The sequence below is a fragment of the Clytia hemisphaerica genome, unplaced genomic scaffold (genome assembly GCF_902728285.1).
Source record: "Clytia hemisphaerica strain Z4C2 unplaced genomic scaffold, Clytia hemisphaerica genome assembly, whole genome shotgun sequence".
NCBI classification, from domain to species: Eukaryota; Metazoa; Cnidaria; class Hydrozoa; order Leptothecata; family Clytiidae; genus Clytia; species Clytia hemisphaerica.
In genome coordinates this window covers 445,609-469,184 of record NW_027103472.1, presented here as the reverse complement: position 1 = coordinate 469,184, position 23,576 = coordinate 445,609, and the positions used below count along the sequence as shown (strand labels likewise).

At 34.5% G+C, this 23,576-nt stretch overlaps 2 protein-coding genes across 3 annotated transcripts; both read left to right on the top strand.

Moving 5' to 3' along the window:
- The first annotated feature begins 1,846 nt into the window (after positions 1-1,846).
- Positions 1,847-6,855, top strand: LOC136798349 (E3 ubiquitin-protein ligase RNF8-like). The gene is given in 5 exon segments (XM_067054955.1): positions 1,847-2,138; positions 2,995-3,957; positions 3,959-4,124; positions 5,392-5,754; positions 5,942-6,855. Coding segments are annotated over 5 exon segments (1,776 nt in total). The 5' UTR covers positions 1,847-1,901; the 3' UTR covers positions 5,989-6,855.
- Positions 6,856-8,284: 1,429 nt separating this feature from the next.
- On the top strand, positions 8,285-19,916 carry LOC136798348 (spastin-like). 2 transcript variants are annotated; one of them, XM_067054952.1, is made up of 17 exons: positions 8,285-8,376; positions 11,644-11,766; positions 11,893-11,991; positions 12,852-12,935; positions 13,281-13,510; positions 14,025-14,149; positions 14,505-14,533; positions 14,730-14,794; positions 15,011-15,157; positions 15,381-15,456; positions 16,583-16,674; positions 17,099-17,178; positions 17,468-17,510; positions 17,848-17,927; positions 18,044-18,114; positions 18,898-18,938; positions 19,281-19,916. In XM_067054952.1, exons 2-17 carry the CDS (start codon positions 11,652-11,654, stop codon positions 19,401-19,403), a joined length of 1,500 nt encoding a protein of 499 aa, XP_066911053.1. In that variant the 5' UTR covers positions 8,285-8,376; positions 11,644-11,651; the 3' UTR covers positions 19,404-19,916. The 2 variants fall into 2 exon arrangements, with proteins under 2 accessions (XP_066911053.1, XP_066911054.1); XM_067054953.1 differs by having other exon boundaries at positions 8,285-8,378; positions 11,632-11,766.
- The last annotated feature ends 3,660 nt before the right edge of the window (positions 19,917-23,576 follow it).

Sequence of the window (23,576 nt, the reverse complement as noted above, 5' to 3'; positions counted from 1 at the left end):
AAATTTTGAAAAAAACGGCGTGATGGCGTGAAAATGAAGTGCCGGCGTGATTGTGAAATCGAGTTTTTTTAGGCGTGATGGCGTGAAATTTGCAGTTCAGCGTGATCGTGAAAATTATAGTTATTAGTTGAAGTGTAATTCTATGTCCATTTTAGCCAATTTAGAGGGTTTAAAATTAACATTTTCTTGGTCGGCCCCAACTATGGTGGGGCCTCCTATAGATCTAATTTTAAAACATAAAAGAAACGGTGCAAACAGTTCTATTCATCTGCCATTTATCCTTGTAACTTCCGATTGTTTTTAGCAGTTGCTAGCTAGTCTTCAAAATAAAGTCGAATGCTATGAGAGGGTCAAAAATTGAAAATTTTCCCCGTCAGTGCAAACCATAAACAGCCTTGGCTTAAATAGAAAGAAGCAACAGGTTTATTATTATGAGGTGTAATTTTAAGCAGAATGATCAAAGGAATCCTGTGATGTTTAAACCATTTTTGTAAAAAAGAGAGTAAATGAGGGCGATTTTAGCCATACTAAATTGAAAATTTCTCCCGTCAGCGCAAACCATGGTTGCGCCTCCTCGTTACCATTTAAAAATCTATTCACGCTAATTCACAATTAATGCCCATGGGTCCCGTCAACGGGGGACCAGGGGGCATGGCCCCTCTCATGTTGCTTGTACTTTTAAAAGATTTCCATTATTTTTACATGAATTATTTTTCAAATTGATGAATTGAAATGGGTCCTAAAATAGCACTTTGAACCCTTCAAAATTCAAAAAAAATTTCCGTTACCCCAACCATGGTGGGCTTTGTCAATTTACTGAAATATACCTCAGCCCTCAATCAAACCGGTGCCCTTTGATGTGACCAGTTGTCCAACAATTTTTTATATGCCCACACACCTATTTGTGGGCAAAAATTAAGTTTATAAAACAAAAATATGATTGTGAAAACTAAATTTTCTAGGCGTAATGGCGTGAAATCGAAGAAAATTGGCGTGATCGTGAAAATCAAATTTTTCAGGCGTGATGGCGTGAATTTTGGGTCCTCTGGGGGGGGGGGGGGCTCATAGTACCTTGTACCTTCCATGTTGTTCAGTCATTGGTTTGAACATTTTCTATAGACTAATGCGATCTAAAAATTACTTTAATTTTCAGCTGGGTTTTCTGGGTTTTAAAAATAAAATTCGATTCTGTCGCAAAAGAACAAACCGAACAAAAGAAAAAGTTGGGAAAAAGTCAACATTTTCTCTGATGAAAACTTGGCCTCTGATGGTACACAAATGGTAACGGTAACCCTCTCCGGCAACGTCACACATCACACAGCTGGCGTTACGTTTTCAATTTTTGAAAAAAAAAGTTGTCGAGCTGTGTTTTATTACAATTTCCTAATTCGATGAATTTGATGGTTTGATTGTTCTCCTCCATATTGAGAAAGAAATAGATGAAAAAAATCTTACGCCAATCATTTCCTTCCCCGCAGCGGATTTTTTTTGACATGACTTTGACAGCTGTGTTCTTGCGCATGCGTGATAATGTTGAATCAGGGGGTGAAATGATATTCAATGATAATGATAAAACATTTAACGCCAAGATACTGTACCCTTAGAAAATATTTGGCTTTTATTGAAAAAGATTATTACATTATTACTGATACATTTCATTATTTCTTATATGATTTGGGGTGATTATGTACATAGAATGAAAATATATAAACCCCCGGTTTCTTTTTAGTTCCCAGGCTTCTTATGAACATAAACAAACGGGCTCTCTTCGCAGATTATTTTTGCAAATTTTGGTTAGCTTTGATTTGGTTTTGGTGAACAGGGAAGATGTGCTGTCAAATTGCTTGAAGGTTTTCAATTTATCTTTTTCTTTAGATAAATAAAAATATCTTAGATGTAAAATGCAAGAAATCGAAAACTATCCAATGGTTAGGTTGAGGAAAATCCGAGAAACATCCTTGAAAAGTGACCCCTCAAACTTCATCTATCTGTCTTCTACAAAGCCTACAATAATAGGCCGGGTCATAGCTGATGATGTCAACACACGAATGCTATCTAAATCGACACCATTAATGATCTCTAGAAGGCATGCCACTGTCACTTTTGAAAATGGAAAGGTGTTTGTTGTTGATCACAGCGTAAGTTTTTGATCATTCATTTTCATTTTACACTTTACTTGAAACATGACCGGGAAACCGAGAAAAGATAATTGTCTTCTGATGGGGTATCAGGGCTCGAAATAACGGTCAGACATCGGACATTGTCCAACCCAAATAGCTTCATGACCGACCCAAAAATCATAATTTTCAAGCTAAAGCAACCCTGATCGGACATTTTTGTCCGACCCACTTGAAATCGTTATTTCGAGCCTTGGGTATAGTTGTTTTAACATTTTTTGTATAGTATATCTATCTCCAGCAAGAAAAAATCAATCCATATTTTCAGCATATTTGTGCCAATATTTGATTGCACTGTACTTCAATGTTATTCTCAAGCTGAAAATTCACTTAATTTTTTCCTGCATTTTATCACTTTCGTTTTAGGCTTCTTTTAAAATGTTTTTCTTTTTTAATTTTTCTTCTTTGTTATTTGCAAGAACACAATTTCAAAATTCTAATTTTTCTCTTGGATACTGTAAACCATACTTAAAGATTGGAGGGGTACAGTAGCTAGTTTTTATTAGATTTACAGTAAAATAAGCTGCTTATAACTCACTTATACCCGCTTATACTGTAATTTAACCTCATAACTTCAAATTTTATTCTTTCTACAGTAGCTACATCTATATTGTAGTTTGGTCTAATGTCGACATCCTTCTTCTAATTTTGACACCCTTCTTTAGAGATGGGAATAATAAAAAGGATTTATTCCTCTCTGATCGCTACAAAGTAAACAAAATTAGTTTCAATCAGTGAATTCGACCTTCCCATTATTCGTCAACTAACTGACGGTATAGATCTTTTTTTTGATAATTTATTGTATCTTTTTTTTCAGAGCTTGAATGGAGTGTACATCAGGAATAAAAGAATTAGATCTGGTGTGAAAGCGGAGGTCAAAATTGGTGATCGGGTTGCATTTGGTTGTGGTATTGATAAGGGCAGCCCACCTGAATTTGAATACTATGTTGAAAATGCTCAATCTAAACACAAAACCGCAAATCCTAACTTATCAGCTTCACCTTTAAAACGAAAAAGATTTTTTGAGCCACCATCAATTACCATCATTGAATCCAATACTGCGCAAATCAAAGAGCAAGAGCAGAAAATAAAATCTCTTAGTGAATCTTTGCAAGAAAAAGAGAAACAACATAAGAATATGCTTAGTCAATTTGAGGAAACTCAAAGTGATCTTTTGAAACAACTTGAAAATTCCAAACTTCAGCTTGAGAATGAACGTCAAGAAGCTGAACTACATCTGAAGGGTCTACTTGAAAATCAATTACATGAACAGGAATCAGCTCTAAAATCTCAATTTGACATGCAAATTAGGGATCTTGAACTTGAAAAAACTCTTGTTGAGACAAATCTTCAACAAGAACTATCCAAAAAGCTCTCAGAAAAAGATGAAGCTTATCAAAAAGAGCTAGAGAAACAAAAACTTGAGCTTGAAACTACCATCTATGCCAAAGAAAGTGAAAAAAGTAATCTTCTCAGCGAATTAAGGGCCAAAGAGCAAGTCATTGAAAAGTATCAATCTGTTGAAGAAAATCAGAAGCAACTTGAACAATGTTTACAAGAACTACGAGATGAAATAAGTGAGAAAGAAAACCAATTGGAACAACAAAAGGAAATCACTAAAAAAGTTGAGATTGATGCCAAACAGAGTGCCATGCTATGCATGGAAGATGAATTTTCATGTATCATATGCTCACATTACTTTATTGAGGCAACAACATTACCTTGTGCTCACACATTCTGTTCATTCTGTCTTTGGGAATGGTTAAAAAAAGAAAAAGAATTGCCCTGTATGCAGACGTAAAATGAAAGGAAAAGCAGTTCGATCGTTAGTCCTTGACAGTTGTGTAGAGAAACTGGTTGAAACCTTTTCTGACGCAGAAAAAGAGGCTCGTGTTACGGAGCAAACGAAACGTGAAACAATTATAAAGAAAGATGAATCTTCGGAAGGTAATTTATCCCCAAAAGTAGAGGAAGTTGAGGGTGATTTGATTCCTCTGCCTACTGCAAATAACAGGCCTGGAAACCGTGAAATTATTCAAATAGATTGAAAGTCTTCTATTATTTTATTGGTATAAAATTGAATTCAAACAAAAATTCATAAAACATGAAAGCTAACAAATTTCACCATTCATATTATTTAGGGAGTCAATTTTCTGACCGATTTAGAGTTTTTTAAACGAAAGTTTTCTTATGTTTTTAAAGAGGTATTATATATTTGAAAAAATAGGTCTTACAAGGTTTTTATTATGTATATAGCATTGGTATGTTCATATTTGTCACAACATTACAAAAGAGAAAAATATTTAGTAAAACTCATAACAATACTTCATGATTGAAGATGAGTATCGAAAACGAATTTTTGAAGCGTTATTTTTGTTAATTTATTAAAATGCATGAGTTAAAGCAAACTAACTAAAAACATGATCATTTATGAAATATTCAAAAAAATATTTTAGATTGAATCATTTTGGTAGTTTGGTAGGTAGTTGTTGTTGTTCGGTTTTTTCTCAGTGTTGATTTAGAAAAAGGATTTAGGGCTTGATTTTCCCTGTTGTATAACTTAAAATTCTTTTGTGTCTTGTTTATTTCTTTGTCTTAGAGAAAAAATTTTATCGTCTACAAAAACACTGAAAGATAACACTAGTAGTTTGAAAATGTTTTTTTCAAAACATCGTAAAACGTTGAACTGGTTTCGTTCGTTGACTGCACGTCTCTTCATCATCACTTCAACAATATCTTCGGATTGAGATATTAAACACACATTTCCTAAAAAAAATGTGATCGCCTAACAAATTATCGTAAAGTATCATTTCAATTTCAATGTACTCAAAAAGTACAAAACCTGAACAATTAGGACAGCCTAAGTTCCTTGATCTATCAATTTAACACATACAAAGCGTCTAGCAATACATACTCTAATCTTTGTTATTTCGTTAAGTCTTTGAGAGGGAAAAAGGTTGATTAATACTTGGATCGAATCATAAAAAAGAACTTCTTGTTTCCTGTGCCATATGATTCAAAAATAAATTTAGCTGGGGAAAAGAGAATTTACACTCCGTTCTGTGGAAAGGTGCGAAATTTAACGATATTTCTACGCATTCTAAGGCGTCCAGAACAAAGACCTCAAAAGTTCACTTGCTGTACTGATGTATGTCTTTGTTTTGGATGCCACGCAGAACTAGAAGATTTTAATGTTTTCATATTTCTCTTTTAGATGCCGAAGGTATTCGAGAATTATTCCACAGAATTGAAGATTCTGATGTAGATGATACGCCCGCACGATCTAACGATCGAAATAATGCTCAAAATCGAAACGGGCGACGTGATGGTGGATATCGAAGGCGCTCTCGATCCAGGTCGCCCAGAAATCACCGTCACCGCCCTTATCATGACGGGCGTTACAACAATCAGAACAATAACTTCGTCAACAACATGTACCCGCCGCAAGCACAAGCGCGCTATCACCAAGAGCGTTCAGGCGGTGGCAATTTCCACAATTATTTTACGAATGGTTTTCACAGTCACTTAACAAACCAATATGCCAATCATCACAACAATGCACGCTGTTTTAATTGCGGTGAGATCTTTGTTTCCAATCTTAACGTCTTTCATTTTGCAATTCATTAGATCTATCCCATCGAGATTTTAATTGATTCTAAATAAGCTATTTCTTTTAGAGTATTTCAGATATGTGCACTGCTGTAGTGTTTCCACTGATAATAGTTTGAGCAATGCTGAATAATATTCCACTCTTGTTATTTTAGGTGGACTAGACCATATTGCACGTTACTGTCCCAGAGGTCCACGATAGATGTGTCAATGTCTGAAACTTCTTTTTTTTTGTAAATAACCCATTGATATTTGTAGCTTAAAAAAATAAAGTGTACATAGGAAATTGTATTTTTGAAACGGAAAGGGCAAAATTGAAAAGGTGCTTGGTTTTGATTTTTGTACGGGTTTTACTGTATATGTACTGGAAAAGCAAAGTCTTTTCACTTTCTGTCTATGCAAATATTACCTAATTTGTGTTTAGCTAAAGTGATTTCTTGATAAAGTTTGTCTCTATGTGTATCTTTATCTGTCGATAAAATTCGAATTAGATAGCGGTTGATTGCTCGTTGAAAAGATAATCAGAAGTAAATAGAAAAATACAAAGACTGAAAAATGAACATGGAAAATGAAGAAAAAAACACTTCTTGTAGAATTGTACATGAATTGTACTATTATCACTCTCTGAAATAATTTCTAAAAATTTTCCATCAAGTCAAAAAATACAGATTAGAACATTTGTCTGGTTATGAGTCAATCCTTTTCAATTTTTATCTTCATTCTCCAAAGTTTTTTGAAAATATTTCTTTACGTGAATACCATTTTCATCGACTACAAAGCCGCTATTTGAGGATCGATACAAGAAGTTACCGTTTTCTCCGCTGCCGAGTTTTTTTAGGCAGACTTTTTCTTTAGTAAGGTGATGGAAATACTCTAAAAAATATTTTTCTTTCTATAAATTATCTTGTGTTTATATTATTCTAATAATCTTATTATATCTTATTCGAGTTATCCTTAGAAATTAATAGGGATGTAATCATTATTTCAAGCTTTTTATGATGTTGTCATGAGCAATTTCATTGGCCATAATTTGTTTATTTAAAAAAAGTTCTTCATATTTTACTCATTACATCAAAGAACTTTCTTTTTATCCGTCATAACCCCCGTACCTTGTCGGGGAAAAGTGACGAAATTTTGGACAAGTGACGAATATTTTTCCCGACGAAAATTTTCCCCGGCCATGCGTTTACCAACTACCAGCAAGTGAAGAAAATTTTCCCCGATGAAGTTTTCCCCGATAAGGTATTTTAATTCTAAAGTTCAACGCTTGCATGGAAAAAAATTACTAGCTCTTATGAAAAGAAACGTGTATCTAGTCTAGAAATGTGTGAAAAACTTTTCCATTTTAACCAGTATCTCGACCAATTCAATCAAACTCTTTTATTACTTTTAAACTGTTTAGTCAAAATTTTGTCATGCATTTCTACATCGGGAAATATGGGTTAGTGAAAGTAAGATTTTGAAACGTTTTTGAGAAAGGGCCCACGAATTGTTACCAAAAGAGCGGCGTTACAAGCAAAACTCCCAACAGATAAAACTAGATGATTTTTCAAATTCAAATGCAATTTTTCTTCTATCCCGTTTGGTTGCTGAAATCTTTGCGGTCATTCTTTAACCTTGAATAGGAATTGGAACACCGTTTTGGGATTTGACTACGTCTGCTGGTACGTACGATTCTCCCAAGGCAGAACCGATTGTTCGATGATAAGATTAGTTGAACTGCGGGATGACGTAATCAACCTCGTCCCCTTGCATCCCAGGTTTATTCACGTTACATAAGGACGCCAGAGATATCTATCCAGTAAGCCTTAAATCTGGAAAGATGATTTTAAAGGAAAGAAAGTCTATTCGCACTCCAACCTCGTTCACAGCGCTCCTCTGGCGTCCTTCAGTAACGTAAATACTACACGAGCCTGAAATACACGGGGGAGAGGTTGTTCGCGTTCCCTATTTTGAATCAAGAAAAATATCACCCTCATCATTATTATTGGCACTTCATGACAGTTTACTTTAGCGACTCTAAATTTCTCGTGGTTTGGTTGGTTACAGAACCTCGGCCGAGAAGGCCGAAAAATAACGCCAATAACGGGGCCAGTGTAAAAAGGTCTAATAATAAAGGTATTTGTTTTTAACATTGTAGATTGGGTATAACAATAAGTTCCAAAATGCATGAATTTTAATTTTTTTTCGATTTGAGCTGAGGGAGTAGAGACGATGTTATCACCGTCATGTAATGACTTTGGTCGCCCAACTACTGTGAGTATCACAGCTCGAATAAATATTAATGGACGCCAGAACGCTATCAGTAAGCATCAAAAAGCCAGTTTTTTGATCAAGTAGCTAGCGCGACAGAGTACCGGGTGTGTGGTGCTGAAAATACGGTCGATTTTTTTTGACTGCGGGAGGAGGCGGACGAGTTGGGCGGAGTTTCTTGGGTGGGAAAAGATCGGGATCAATCACGCCCGATTTTAACTTTTCGGGAAATTTTACTTTCACTTTCAAAAATCCCATGTCTAGCAAAATATTTTTTTACCAAACTGCAAAGCTCTGCAACTTTTTCTTCACAACTTGTCCTCAACTGTACACATAGGTATGTATATGATTTTTCCATACTGTCTATCCTCTAGTGCAGTCTTTTATTGCTATGAATTGCTTATTTTAGGGCTATTTTTTAGATCATGTTCAAAAATAGTGTGACATTTACTGAACTCAAAAATATAGTATTTCTTGAATAACTTGAAAAATATTTCAAATATAACGTTGAAATTTTATATGATGATCGGTATTTACACAAAGAACATATTTTGATGAAAAAAATGGTAAAATGAGTAAAATGTGTGGTTCCAGGTCCAAATATGTCCAAATATGTATTTTGTCAGCCACCTCAAAGGAGGAAATGGTTTGTTTGAAAATGACACTTGAATCGGTAACTAGAGGTATCATATTATCTCAAAACAGATAAAAGTGCAACATTTTGAAACTGGTTGGTTTCAAAAAGCCACCAGTGTTGTCAGCCACATAAACGACTCATAGCTTATCTTGAAATATCTTGTAACCTAGTAAGCCACTTAATTTCGCTCCAAAACAATTGGAAAGGTTAATCATTCTACTTATCCTTGGTGAAAAAATAAACGGTTAGCCACCAAAAATACTCATTTTATTAACATAATTGTCAGCCAACTTTGAAAATGTCACAAAACAGGCCTTTATTTTTGAACACGATCTTTTATAATATAATGCCAGTTTTCAGAGCATGTCATTGGTTGCCCCAAGGAAAATTTATAACATAAAACTTCGCTCCTAAGATCCGTTTCCCACCACAAAAAAGCCAGAAAAACAGGTTAATATAGCCAGTTTTCAATGATTTTGCCCCTGCTGAACTGGTCTGAACTGTAACGTGAGTTGGTCTAATCTCGACATACGTCTTCCAATCTCGACACCGGATCTGTAAAATAATCAAAACAAACCTTGAATGAAATTCTTGGTATCATTCTTATCGAACAAGTTCATCCATCAAACTAGAAGTTCAGTAAACATTGCAATCCTTTCAATTAAAAAAACAGCCAAATTATATAAAGCAGTTTTACACAAAACACGAAACGCATGCAAACTTCCTTGTAACTTTCTCGTGTCCATCATTAAAATTTTACAACAAGTCACATGATAAAAATAATTTGCGCGCTTAGTCGACCTGGTTTCCATTTCCTTATTATTTATTGCAAGCACACGCTCTAGGCGCTAGAAGGCTGCGTTAAACTTCTAGACGCCGCACCTAGCACACCCAGTCCCTTTTCAAATTCATAAGGAAACCGGGTTCTTTTAATTATTTTCGGTTCACGGTAAAAAGGTCTACTAAAAAATTCCTCGCGTGCAAAATGTTGTTGTGATTTGGGCATCTTCGTTGAAAGCATGCTAATTAGTTTTTTAGTGATTACTACATCGTTAAAGTGTTCTTTTCAAATATTATAAGTAATAACAGTTCACATTTCTCATATTATATTAACAATCTGTGACGTGATAGAGAGAGAGAGTACAATTTAGTGATTGATTGATAACTTTGGTATGTATTTGTTTATGTTTGATTTTTTATTTCGAAGACCAGCCTACAGCTATGTCGAGATTGGAAGAGGTATGTCGAGATTAGGCGATCCTACAGTAGATATTATTACCCGTGATATTATTATTACCCACTTAAAGCGCCCCCCAAACCCCCAGCTCGATTTTTCTCCCTCGCTCCATTCGCTCGTTGTCCCGCATTTCCATTCTCATAAGTTGGCAACTATGTTATATTTTGACTGAATTCTGACATCTAGGTACTATGGTTTGAGATCATAATAGTCTCATTATCAAACAAGGCACCTTATCTCTAAAAAATGTGTCCCATATTTACCCCGTAGTCAAATCTTAATTTTAGGGTAATTATAGGACACTAAAGTTTGAGTTTGAAGTGATTATTTTTTAAAAGAAAACTACAAACTTGATTTTCTAGTTAAATGGAATCATAACTACACTCTAAGTCTTTCAAAACCTGCAATGGTTTGCATCTAAATTTACTCCAGTTGGTCTAGATTGCTCTATACAAATATTACTGTTTGAAGTGTCCCGTTATTACCCCCAAATGGGAAAAACTGGGATAAAAATGGGACACTGTCAGGCCGACCCTAAAAATTTTTTCGTTTCCGGTCCACCGGGTGACGAAAAAAAAAGTGATGCGGGCGGCCGGGAAAGATTTTTTTTTGGTCCTTTCTAATAGAAAAAATTAGGAAGAAAAAAATTCATCTCTCTGGCTGTTAGTGTTAAAGAAAGTATATTGCCACACATTCTGTCCCCTTTTTTTCTCTTTCACTGAAAGAAATCTGTTGTTATTAATTACAAAAAGCTGATTGAGTGTTGAATGAGTTTATTAGTTGTGCTTACTTTGTGATCTTTTTTTCTAAGAATCAACAAACCTTTCATTCTAATAAATTCATTTAATATGCATAACATTATTTATTTGATCTTTAACGTTCCGAAAGCCTCCTAGACAAACAAATATTTTCTTCACTCATTTAAATATGCATAACACTATTTATTTGATCTTTAATATCCAGAAAGCATGCTAAACAAACAAACCTTTTTGAAGAGTGCAAGTGTTATAAAGCAACGATGTAACAGCCCAGCTGGCACACAACATTGTTTCAACGTCCATCTAACATTCATAACGTCTTTTTAACGTTATAAACGTCGAAACAACGTTGTGTGCCAGCTGGGAGTTTAAATGAGTAAAGGTTTTTAAGAAGAAAGTTTCCTCTGTTATCTATTTGGTTCTTATGAAAAAAAAATGCGGCCGGGTGACGATGAAAAATATTTCACCCGGCCGGTGAACCGGAAACTTTTTTTTTTTTAAGGTCGGCCTCAATAAATTTGTTGAAAGTCCTTTAAATGATAGCACTTGGATTTGAAGTCATCAAGTGGATGCAAAACCTCAAATATCATGACCTTTTGGAAAGATATCTGGATTTTTCAATAACTTTTTATACCTGTCCATTATTTACCCCGAGGGTGTCCTGTAATTACCCCAAAATGCAGGGTATCTACGGGACACCTTTGAAATACATTTTAGGAACATCTACTAAATTTCAAGAAAAAGTAATAAATCTTGTGTAAAGGTCATACTTTTATGAATAAAATATCAAAAGATTGAATTTAATGTTTACAAGATTCTTGACAATATTCTTTTGTTTGAATTATGACATTGCGGTTATTAATTTTGTTCCATCTGACAAATCCATGTTTGTGAGTGCACTTTATTATTTTGAGACCTTCCTTTTGATGACTCTTATTCTGGTTTCCATATTTGTTATGTTTTCATTCTTAGCAGCAGAGATGGCTGAGAGGAAAGAAGACCCAAAAACAAACGAAAATGTACAAAAAGTTCGAAAACATGCAAAAATTGGGGCAAAATATATCAATGATGCAATGGGAATTGAAGAAAAAGGAGGCAAGATTTTTATCAAGAATTTTGCTAAATTTTGAATTTATCTATTAAGATTGTTAATCATTGATATTATAGACTAACTATAGACTTTTAAGTCCAGCTTTATTTTTCTTATATTTTGTTTTTCAGATGAATGTATTTTACCAGATTTTAAACAAGCAAAAAGACTGTATGAGCAAGGTGTAGGTGAATTAAGGAATGCTATTGGAATCAAGCTCGAAGGTCAAGGTAAAAACACGAAATGTTGTTATTTGATCTTACTAGTGGGTGGCCAAATTATTATATCTTTTCTAGGACACAACCATTCAAAAAATATATGTATATTTAGTCATTTGAGGTGAGGCTCTGCTGCTATAAGGCCTGGCCAAAAGTTTTTTTTGGTCAAAGTCTGATGTTACATCAGATGCCATAGTGTCCTCCCCCCTGGATTCAGGGGGGAATGGGTTTTGAGGTCAAAAGGACGTATAGGGGGGAAAGACTTTTTTTTGAAGCCAGGGGGGGGGGAAACGAGGGGGGATGGAAAGTTTTCATTCTAGGCATGGGGGGGAACTCACCAAAATCAATTCAAAATTGAAAAACATCTGGTTTTATGAGATGATATAGCATAATGCTTAGTTTTATTAATATTATGGTTTAAAAATAACCATCCTTTCCATACATTCTTGAATTAGAACTACCTTAGGGAAAACAATAAGCGTTAAAGTTCATCAAATTACAGCTTTTTAATTTTATGCTTGAGGGGGGGGGACAGAAAATTTTTTGGAGGCAGGGTGGGGAAAAATGAGGGGGGGGGAATGGAAAATTTTCATTCTAGGCATGAGGGGGAAGAGACCCTGAAGGACACTATGGATGCAAAACTGAAGTCAAAAGAGCAACAAAAGATTTTTGAACTAAGCAGTTCTCAACAGAAACTCATTTTCTGTTTCCCTTTTACATGATGGTCTTCATATACACTTGTTAAATTTGAGATGCTATGTTTGCTAGATTTTCATGAGGTTTTTTCGGCAAGAAATTTATTTGAAAGTCAATTCAATTCAATTCCCCTCCTTTGGAATATATTCTGTACCATTCATTTTATTGTCTCTTAGATGAAGAGGTTGGCAGAGGAAGAAAGCTTCAAGAAAAAATGAAATCCAACATGTCCAACGCTCAATCCAGGATTGCATTTCTAAGTACAAACTTATCTAGTTTTATTTTTTTCAAATTCCCCGCTGTTTGTTTTACATTCGAACAATTGATATGCTTTAGAGGTTTTTGCATAAACACAATAATAGCGAGTATCTACACTTTTGAGGATGGTGGAGTGACTGAAACGATTTGGAAAAACCAAGGATAGTATAAGGGCTGATTCATCGTCGTCCTCAGTCAGTCAGCATATGGAAAAATCAAAAGCTGATTGACATTGCCACAGAAAAAAACGCATACATTTGAATGTAGCCCGACATTGGTTGAAGTTTTCAATAAAAGAAGGGTTCATTGGTCTTTTTCTGATTTTACACTCGCCTTATCAATTTCAGCTGTCAGGATTGAAGAAGGAGAACTCGAAATTGAAAATGAAAAGAAGAAATCCAATGACAAAACAAAAGTACAAACTACAACAGCTCCAAAGGAAACAAAGAAACCAGCTGGCCCAAGCAGGCCGACCAAGCCAATCACTAAGAAATCAGTGCCAGGTCTAGGGCCATCATCCAGGAGCCATGTGCCAGCCAAAAGGATCACTCCAGCGTCAACAACATCGATCAAAATGGTTTGTGGTCTTAGTTTGATACCTTTACGTAGTTTCACAATATCTATAGTGTGGAAATCATTAAATATATTCAAGACTTTTTGTTGAGCTAACATTAAAGTTATTAAGATTGAAGAAAACCCCTAAGGAAACTATAGGAATCAGTTTCTGTAATTGTGTTGTATACCCATCCACAGAAAGGGGCTGATAAACATAAATCATTGAAAGCAAAGGAACAATTCTATTGAAATCTCAGTTGAAATGTAGTTATTCATTGTGTGCATAACATCATATATATTTCTTTTAACATACTTACACTATTCTCCAATCCAGGTGGATAAAACATCTGTTTCTGTAGTATTGATGTGCACATTAATAGAAAACATTTTTCAGATATTCTCATATTCACAGTTTTATTAATATCTTTCAAAAGTTATTTCGATATTACATCACCTCAGCCCATCACTTGTTGGCTGTTATCTGAGCACATCAGTTCCCAATGATAATGAATGATGAATGTCAATTTCTTTTGTAGACACGAGGTCAACCATCAACAGGAACGCCCGGTGCCACCAAAGATGAGCACAAGAAGAAACTTTCACATCTGAAGAATATCGATCGCAAATTTATTGATATGATTCTCAACGAAGCTGTTGAAGAGTAAGTCAGAGGGAGGGACTCGGATTGAGTATTTCACACTATATCATTGGTCAAAATAAGTTCTTTTAGTCAAAGAAAGTTCGGGCTAGATCTTATTGAGGCCCGAATGATGTCAAATAATTGAAGCAATTGTTGCATTGAGGGCAGAATTACATCAGGTATGGATATTATTCAAACCTAGTATGTATTGAACGGTGAAAAAGAATGCAGCTATTATAATTTGATTGATTGATAGCAGTAGTAAGTATATTAGTAAGTTCGAACTTTCAGAAGGTAATATAAATGTATTGTTGCTACAACTAAAATGTTTACTTTTGCTTATCATTGCAATTTTCTCCTTCGGTGTTTATTTCAGTGACCGTAAAGTTACATTCGACGATATTGGTATGTTATTTACAAATTTTCTCAAAAAGGAAATAATTCTGCCGCTCTTTTTAACAAGACCCAACGATTTTTACTTTCTAAGAGAAAAGTAAATCAAGTGAAATGTTTGGCTTAAATATTTTTTTGGGCTTGTATCTTAAAAAATTTCAGAGCTTTTATCATTGCCATTCTCTAACAAGACTGGAATTCTTTTCAGGTGGTATGGATTTGCCGAAAGAACTTTTAACAGAAATGGTCATTTTACCATCAGAAAGACCCGAGGTGAGCTTAAAAAAATTTGGGTTGTTTTCTTAAATAGTCTTTGCTGCGATTGATTCAAGAATTTCTTTTTAGTTCTTTTCAATAGTTCTTTTTACCTGATTTTACTCGTCAAGTATGAGGTCATGGCATGAACCAGACAGGAGACAAACAAAAAAATTGTTTTTTAACGAGTGTCATCGCTTTTCTTCATCAGCCATTCTCTGTTTTTCTTTCCAGCTTTTCCAAGGGCTTCGTTCACCAGCCCGTGGTCTGCTTCTCTTTGGTCCCCCTGGTAACGGGAAGACATTACTGGCAAAAGCACTAGCCTCTGAAGCAAAAGCAGTCTTTTTCAACATCAGTGCTGCTACTCTCACTTCAAAATGGGTAAGTTATTCGTTCATTTATGAATGCCTATAAACCAGCAAAAAAAGGGCTACGCCAATTTACTGTTTTCTTTTTTAAAGCTAATTTTTCATTATTTTTTTATACAAGGTGTCTTGAAAAAATGTGAAAATTTAACGAAATGTTTTGATTTTTTCCTTTTTTTAGGACACCCTGTATGACATGCAGATAATATTGATGATACTTTATGATCACTATATTTTAGATTGGCGAGGGAGAGAAAACTGTCCGTGCATTGTTCGCTGTTGCTCGAGAACTTCAACCGGCCATCATTTTCATCGGTGAGTGCACACTATTGTAACTATGATGAAAAATGAAATAACTTTTGGTTCGAAAACCAAAAAAATAATAACTTGAAAAAAATAACCGTAGATTTCCCAATGTTTGCCGTTAAAGAGTCTTACTGACTTATAATAATACACACTTTTTTATAAGAATATTTATGATGAAATCGGTCTTAAAATTAAGGATATGGTAAGAATACCACCATCGTGGAATTTGGCAACTGAACCTAAGAATACCATTTTTAGAGCATTTTCGGTGTTTTGGGTCGAAAATTTCCAGGTGGGATTTGAAAATGTTCAGGTTTCAGGTGGGAGAAACAAGTTAAGGTGGGGATTAATTTCTTTAGGTGGGATTTTTAGTGTTTTGATAAAAGTTAATGTTAGTTTTTTCTTATTTCCAAATTAATTATAATTTTTTCTAAATTTTATAGTCTGTAAATACTTCTTTTACTATACTAAACTTTCCTCCTTTTTATTATTATACTGTAGGAATTTTTGTTTCGTTCCTCGAAATAGTATAATTTTTTTGTGGGGATAGCATTTTTAGCTGAGATCTGGGAGTCTGGACTGAGGGTGGGAATTTAAGGGCTAGGTAGGACCTGAATTTTTAGATGGGACCTGAAACCCCCTTGCATACTATGGAATATTTCAGCATAATTTTCCTCAATAAGTAATAGTTATCACACGAGTGGGATAGGCTCGGAAAATATGACGAAAAGTCTGAATTCGAAAAATATATCCAACATTGATAACTGGTTTATCGTCAATTTGAAAAATATAAAAAAAAGTGACCCTGAATGGGACTGAAATTCCAAAATTTCCTCAAACTTTCTACTTTTCCCCCCAAATTTTCCAAAAAAAGGCACCCTACGAGGGACTGATCTTTCATTTTGGTGTTTTTGCGACCCTACCTGGGACTTCTGGAGGTTAAAAAAGGTACCCTGACCAGCGGCGTATTCCCGTAACCCATTTTGCCCTAGTATTTATGTACACGTTTTTAGCCAATCAGATTGCTCATATTTTTCATTTTGATGATAAGTTAAGACTATTCATAATGAATTGAAAAAACACCATTCTTAAAAAAAAAGCGGCAATTATATTTTGAATTTTGTTTTTTTTACAGACGAGATCGACTCGTTGTTAACAGCACGTAAAGAGAACGAACACGAAGCTTCCAGGAGAATGAAAACTGAATTCTTAACTTCCATGGATGGGGTAAGTTTGCTTCCTTCAGATCTTTTAATAAAGAAGCTTTAAAAGTCTTCTCTAGACTAACAGACAGTGTACCATAGATGGTTTTAATAAGAATATATTCTTTCTGGTGTCAAATTGATGACGTAAAACACGAGAAAAAACTCGTAAATTGTTAAAATTAGCTCGTAAAATATTTTGTGTAACATTTCGTGTGGTATTACGAACATTTATCTAAACGTTTGCTCCATCAAGTAAATTGGGTATAATTTGTACAACTTTTTTGAGAATGATTGCAACATGCAAAAGATTTTTTCAAATTTTCAAATTTGCCAAGCATTTACCCCGGCAGTTAAAAAACGTAATAAAAATTTCGGTCCTAAAAGATACAAATTTAGTAGGTAGCTAGTTACCTCCTTTGATTTTTTTCAATGGTAATTTTGTTTAGATGAGTGCTGAGCAGGGCGAACGAATTCTGGTGCTGGGCGCGACGAACGTCCCTTGGGAGCTGGATACTGCTGCTCTCAGGTAAGGGGGTCATAAAGATGTTTAAAAACACATAAAGTCTTTGACTCTTTCTTTTCTGACCCCCAATCTAGAGATGAGATCCTTGATTTACTTAAGACAAAAGTCAGATTTTATTTACCATTTCGAATTTAAACCAAGCTGATGACAGCATCTTGGCTCTCTAAGTACAAGCTGCTCGAAAATTTTCAATCATATTCTGGTTCTTTTGGATGTCTGTTATAGCTGTTAAATTTTAAGATTTTAATCTGATAAAGTCACTACACACTACAGTATCATTTTTTTGTTTCAGGCGACTACCAAAACGAGTGTACGCTCCACTACCTGATCATAATGTAAGAAGACGTCATTTTCCTTTGCTGTTTATCGTCTTATCTTGGATAATTTCTTTTCAACAAATAAAACCCAATTTTTTCACTTCTCAATATTTATAGTAATGCATATGTATTTTTGCGAATATCGCTTGAATTATTCAATACTTACATTCGTTGTTAGCTTCTCACTTTTTCTTTGCGGATTTCTGTATAAGAAACAATTACCTTTTATCGGTAGAAATTTTGTCGGTGAAAAGTTTCGTCGGTAAAATATTTCGTCATTAAGCGATTTTTTCGTCACTTTTTACCGTCTTTCTTTTGCCCATTTCTATGATGAAAACATTCCTTCATTTTTTAGACGCGGAAAGATATTCTGAAAAAGACGATGCGAAAACAAAATAACGTCCTTTCTGAAAAAGACTACGACAAAATTTCAAGGTATAGTGAACTATGAGTTACTACAGACCCTCCCTTACTCTGTAAAGAATATAATGCCGAGAATGACTACTTTTCTTTATTGATCAAAATCTAAAATCTTTGATTTTATCTTCCAGTGCTGCAGAAGGTTATTCGGGCAGTGATTTGGCTGCTTTAGCGAGCGATGCGGCACAGCAACCAATACGAGGTGATTAAACTTTATCTATAAATCTCAGTAGTTTTTGTCAAGGTTCTGATTAAATGTGCTATCCATTTCAATGTGAGAAATAATAATAAAAGAAACAAGATTACTTATTACACGAATATTACTAGGCAAGTATTCAACGGCCTTGAAATCAACACTCTAAAAATTAACACGAATTTTATAGCTTTTTCAAGGACACCATGACCGGTTTTAATTAAGGGGGTTTCTATTAACACGAAATTTTTCAATTCGTGTTAATAAAATGACTAGTAATGTTCGTGTAATACATGTTTTTTTTATAAGCATAACGTTTATAAGCATACCGAGACCTGAATTTGTCTAAAAAATAAGCATATTACAAGCATATTACTGAGCTTGCTTTTGAGGTGTGTAAGTGAAAATTTTAAACGCGGTAATCGTTCACAACTTTCCTGAAAAATCTTTGTGTCATTAACTATTTCCCTATCCTCATGTATAGCAGCAACAGATTTTGGAAAAAATTGAAGACTCAAATTTTTCGGAAAAATAAGCATATGATAAACATAATTCGAGCCTGAGTCTAAAATATCTCTAAGCATACCTGAGCTTGTTTCCCAAAAAACATATGCTTATAAAAAGAAAAACATGTAAGGTAGTTACCGTTTTACCTTAATTTTGCTTCATTACTGAGGTTGTTTTGCCTACATCTGAACTACTGTATTATCTACTGATAAACGGCTCTAAATATGTCTTTTTGGGGCCACACCGCATATGTCGTTAAATGGTATTTTGACGTTTTTTTTGTAGAATTAACACGCGAAGAACTGCGCTCCATCCCAGCTGATAAGGTACCTTTAGAAGACTTTCTTTTAGTGAATGATATCATGACCGTTTTACGATGACAAAATAAATATTAGAAGATATTTGAGGGTGACTGGAGAAATGCAACCTTTCTGGAGAAACCTTTCGTCCGGTGTTCTTATTCTCAATCAAGCCTTCATTTTTTTGAAAAAGTCATCTCTCAAATTTTGATATTATAATCATAGAACATGTTAGATTTCTCCTCCTTTGAAATGGACATATTTTTAGATCAACTTATATAATTTTGCGAATGTATAATGCGTAAAAAAATTTGATTTGTGTGTGACTAATTTTGAACATTTTTGATCATAAAACTGTATATTTGTCAGGTTCGAGGCGTAAAACTAGAAGACTTTTACAGCTCGTTGAAAAACGTTTCAAAGAGTGTCTCAAGCGACCATCTTTCGAAATTCGTCGACTGGAACAAAGAATTCGGTAGCAGTGGTTCATGACGTCATCCTGAGGTACAAGATGTATGACGTCATCCTGAGGTATGGAATTTATGACGTCATTTTGAGGTATGATATGTGTGGCGTCATTGTGTGTATGAGGAGGCGTGTTTTGTATTGTAACATTGATACAGAATTGACGCACAAAATGAGGTCGAGTAAAAACTACCCTGCGCATGTTATAAGAACTCAACGAAATGAACAATCACAAAACAATGAACAATCACAAAACAATGAAATCCATATTTCTAGATATTTTTATGCAAAAACTTAGCGAGTCTTTAATTTTTTTTCAAAACATAGCAAGTCTTCATTTCATACGCGAATTATACTTCTCAAGGCTAGATTATTATTATTCCGATTTTGTTTTGTACTCCTAATCCTTTTATGAGATTAAGTATCCATTCTGACACTACAGGAAAACACGCTTTTTTGGACCTACCCCGGTGGAGGTCCTATAAATTAACCTTTGTCCGTTCGTTCGTTCGTTCGTTCGTTCGTTCGTTCGTTCGTTCGTTCGTTCGTTCGTTCGTTCGTTCGTTCGTTCGTTCGTTCGTTCGTTCGTTTCGTTCGTTCGTTCGTTCGTTCGTTCGTTCGTTCGTTCGTTCGTTCGTTCGTTTCGTTTCGTTCGTTCGTTCGTTCGTTCGTTCGTTCGTTCGTTCGTTCGTTCGTTCGTTCGTTCGTTCGTTCGTTCGTTCGTTCGTTCGTTCGTCGTTCGTTCGTTTTCGTTCGTTCGTTCGTTCGTTCGTTCGTTCGTTCGTTCGTTCGTTCGTTCGTTCGTTCGTTCGTTCGTTCGTTCGTTCGTTCGTTCGTTCGTTCGTTCGTTCGTTCGTTCGTTCGTTCGTTCGTTCGTTCGTTCGTTCGTTCGTTCGTTCGTTCGTTCGTTCGTTCGTTCGTTCGTTCGTTCGCTCGCTCGCTCGTTCGTTCGTTCGTTCGTTCGTTCGTTCGTTCGTTCGTTCGTTATTAGCTTTCCTCATGATTGGCTCGTTAGTTTTTTCTGATTTTTTGCACAAAGATGCATAACTATAAACCCTCTAATGTGACGGAGGCCGATTTTCAAAAAAAAAAATTTTGTGCAAATTTGGGCCAAAAAACGGCTAAAAAACGGGTTTTTTGGACTTTGTGAAAAATAAGGTCGTTAATTTTTTCTGATTTTTTTTGCATGAAAGTAGAGTACCATCGTAGGTAAAAGATGGCTTAAGCAGATTTTTGCAAAAAAATTTTGTTGGCTCAAAAAACGCATGTTTATATATAAGAATCACTATTATAAGCATACATCAATGTTCATAGTCAAATTACTCAATTTTTTTATGAAATATATGTTTTTTTTTGCTCAGGAGGGCTTACTTTTAAAGAATATGTGTGTTTCGACATGAAATTTTGGTTGCTTGGCGTGTTTTTATAAAAAAACTGGCCAAATTCGATATTTTTTTATAAGCAAATTATCAATTACTTAGGTATTAGCTTTTCTCGAGATTGGCTCTTTCATTCTTTACGATTTTTTGAACAAAGATGCATAACTATAAACCCTCGAATGTGACGTAGCCCGATTTTGAAAAAAAAATTGGGGGGCAAATTTGGGCCAAAAAACGGCTAAAAAATGAGTTTTTTGGACTTTGTGAAAAATTGGATCATTAATTTTTTTTCTGATTTTTTGCATGAAAGTAGGGTACCATCATAGGTAAAAGATGGTTCAAGCAGCAGATTTTTGCAAAGAAATTTTGTTGGCTCAAAAAACGCATGTTTATCTATAAGAATCAGTATTAATAAGCATACATCAATGTTCTTAGTCAAATTACTCAATTTTTTTTATGAGATAGATGTTTTTTATTCTCATGAGGGCTTACTTTTAAAGAATATATGTGTTTAGACATGAAATTTTGGTTGCTTGGCTTGTTTTTACAGAAAAAACTGGCCAAATTCGATATTTTTTTATAAGCACACTATCAATTACTTAGGTATTAGCTTTTCTTGAGATTGGTTCTTTTATTCTTTATGATATTTTTGCACAAAGATGCATAATATAAACCTTCGAATGTGACGGAGCTCGATTTTTGGAGGAAAAAATTTTGGGGTAAATTTCAGCTAAAAAAGGGTCTTTTGGACTTGTTATTTTCTGACTTTTTGCATGAAAGTAGGTAAAAGATTGCTCAAACAGATTTTTGTAAGAAAAGAGTTTTTCAGCTCAAAAAACGCATATTTACCTATAAGAATCACTATTAATAGGCATACATCAATTTTCTTAAAATTACTGAATCTTTTGATGAGATATGTTTTTTTGCTCTCGAAGTCTTGAATATGAAAGAATATTTCAAGAGCATGAAATTTTGGTTTCTAAACGTGCTTTTTTTATAAGAAACAAACGACTAATTTTAATAGATCGTCACTATTTGTGTTCTGAATGATTGTTTAATGGTCACGCTTATGTAGATATCAATTATATAAAGATTAAGAAACGTTGTATTTCTTTTCAATACTTAAAGTTTCTTGCTTTCGCATTCATCAGTTGATTAGAAATAACTATCAAAACAAAATTCCAAGTTTATTTAAAAAAATTCAATACAGCGCGTCTTCATATAAAAAAAATTGACGTCAATCTTTAGAATCGAAGTTTTCAAGTAGGTGTTTGTTTATGTGCCGGCATTTTGAGATAAGTTCAGATCTAGAGTTCAATAAATTGTCTTTACGCAAAGAGATTTCAAATTTTTCGTTCAAACAAAGGTCACATTTCAGGCTGCTTCTGTTGAACGGTTTGCACTTTCTTACAATTCGCCATGTAACTTTAGGGTTGGTCTGGTTACGAGAATGCCGCCAAAATTCGTTCGAGAGCTCGGTTTCATTTTCATATTTGGCGTGGTTGAACGATTTCTTGTGGTTCGCATATCGCTTTTTGAAGGTTGTTTCTGCGAGACCGATGTAAATTTTTGGTGGTAAATTCTCGTCGTCTGTTGTCAGTGTGGCTTCGTAAACAGTGTTTTTAGCTAAGTAGATATCAATTATATATGTGTTAAATGCATAACCAGGTAGGTCCATAAAAGTATCACTTGTTGTAACAGCAATAGTTTGAAAAGCTTTTAGTTTAAGCATCGAATTCGTATTAAGAAATGTTTTTGGGAATTCTTATGGGACAGTCAGCGTACATGAATAATCTACATTGATGATTTTTTCGTTCCGTTCTTTTGATATTTTTATGTAAATTTTTGTATATTGTTACGATAAAATACTTTGTGAGCTTGCAATTTAGGATTATTTATTAATTTATAGAAAAAATTTAAAATCGAACAATATTTCCTGTAGCTTTTGCTCAAAAATGTGATAGAATGAAAGATAATTTTTAAAGAATCCAACCAAAAATTTATACTTTTAAATTTTTTTCGAGTTTTACTATCTTAGATAGAAAATTTATTTTAGTCTCTCAACCAGGGAATAGCGACCAAAGATATATCTGTTGTTTGCGACATGATCTTTTCATATTATCTTAACACTCTTTTGCTTCTCGCAAAGTTATCAAAATGAAGAATTTTTCGGCATTTTCACGCTTTCTTGTTGCTATTTTCGGCTCGTTATCTTTCATAGAAATCAGAACAAAATGTTTTTATAATATGCTTGAGCAACTCACAGTAATTGCTGCAATTACTTAGCTAATTGTCTTCGTTATGAAAGACTACTTCGATCCAGCTGTCAATAATAGTGATCGAACCCCTGTCTCTTCCTATCCCTGTCTCTTCCCATTGATTGTGAAGAATTGAACAAGGAAAATTTAGAACAAGGAAAATTCCCCTGAGGCTTATCTTTTTCACCTTTAAGCTTAAAAGTTTGTTGTTCTTACGTTTCCACCATTTTGAACCCCTTTTTCTATCATTGAAGTAAATTCATTTGAACGATAAAGAAACCCCTGTCTCACAGCCCCGGAGAAACTTTTTTCTTCAGTGGGGATAGAAATTCCTATCGAAATCCTAATGGGAACAGACATTTTTTTGTTCCGAGGTTAAAAAATTCAGTGACAATTTTTAAACATTGAATTTCTAGTGAGGATGAAAACAAAGTCTATTTCCCGGTGGGGCTGAAATTCCAGGGTATTTTCCAACTGGGGACGATATTTTGGCCAAATTTTCCAATGGGTCTGGGGTCCTAGCGGGTCTGTGACACAGGGGTGTATAAAGCTACACCTTATTG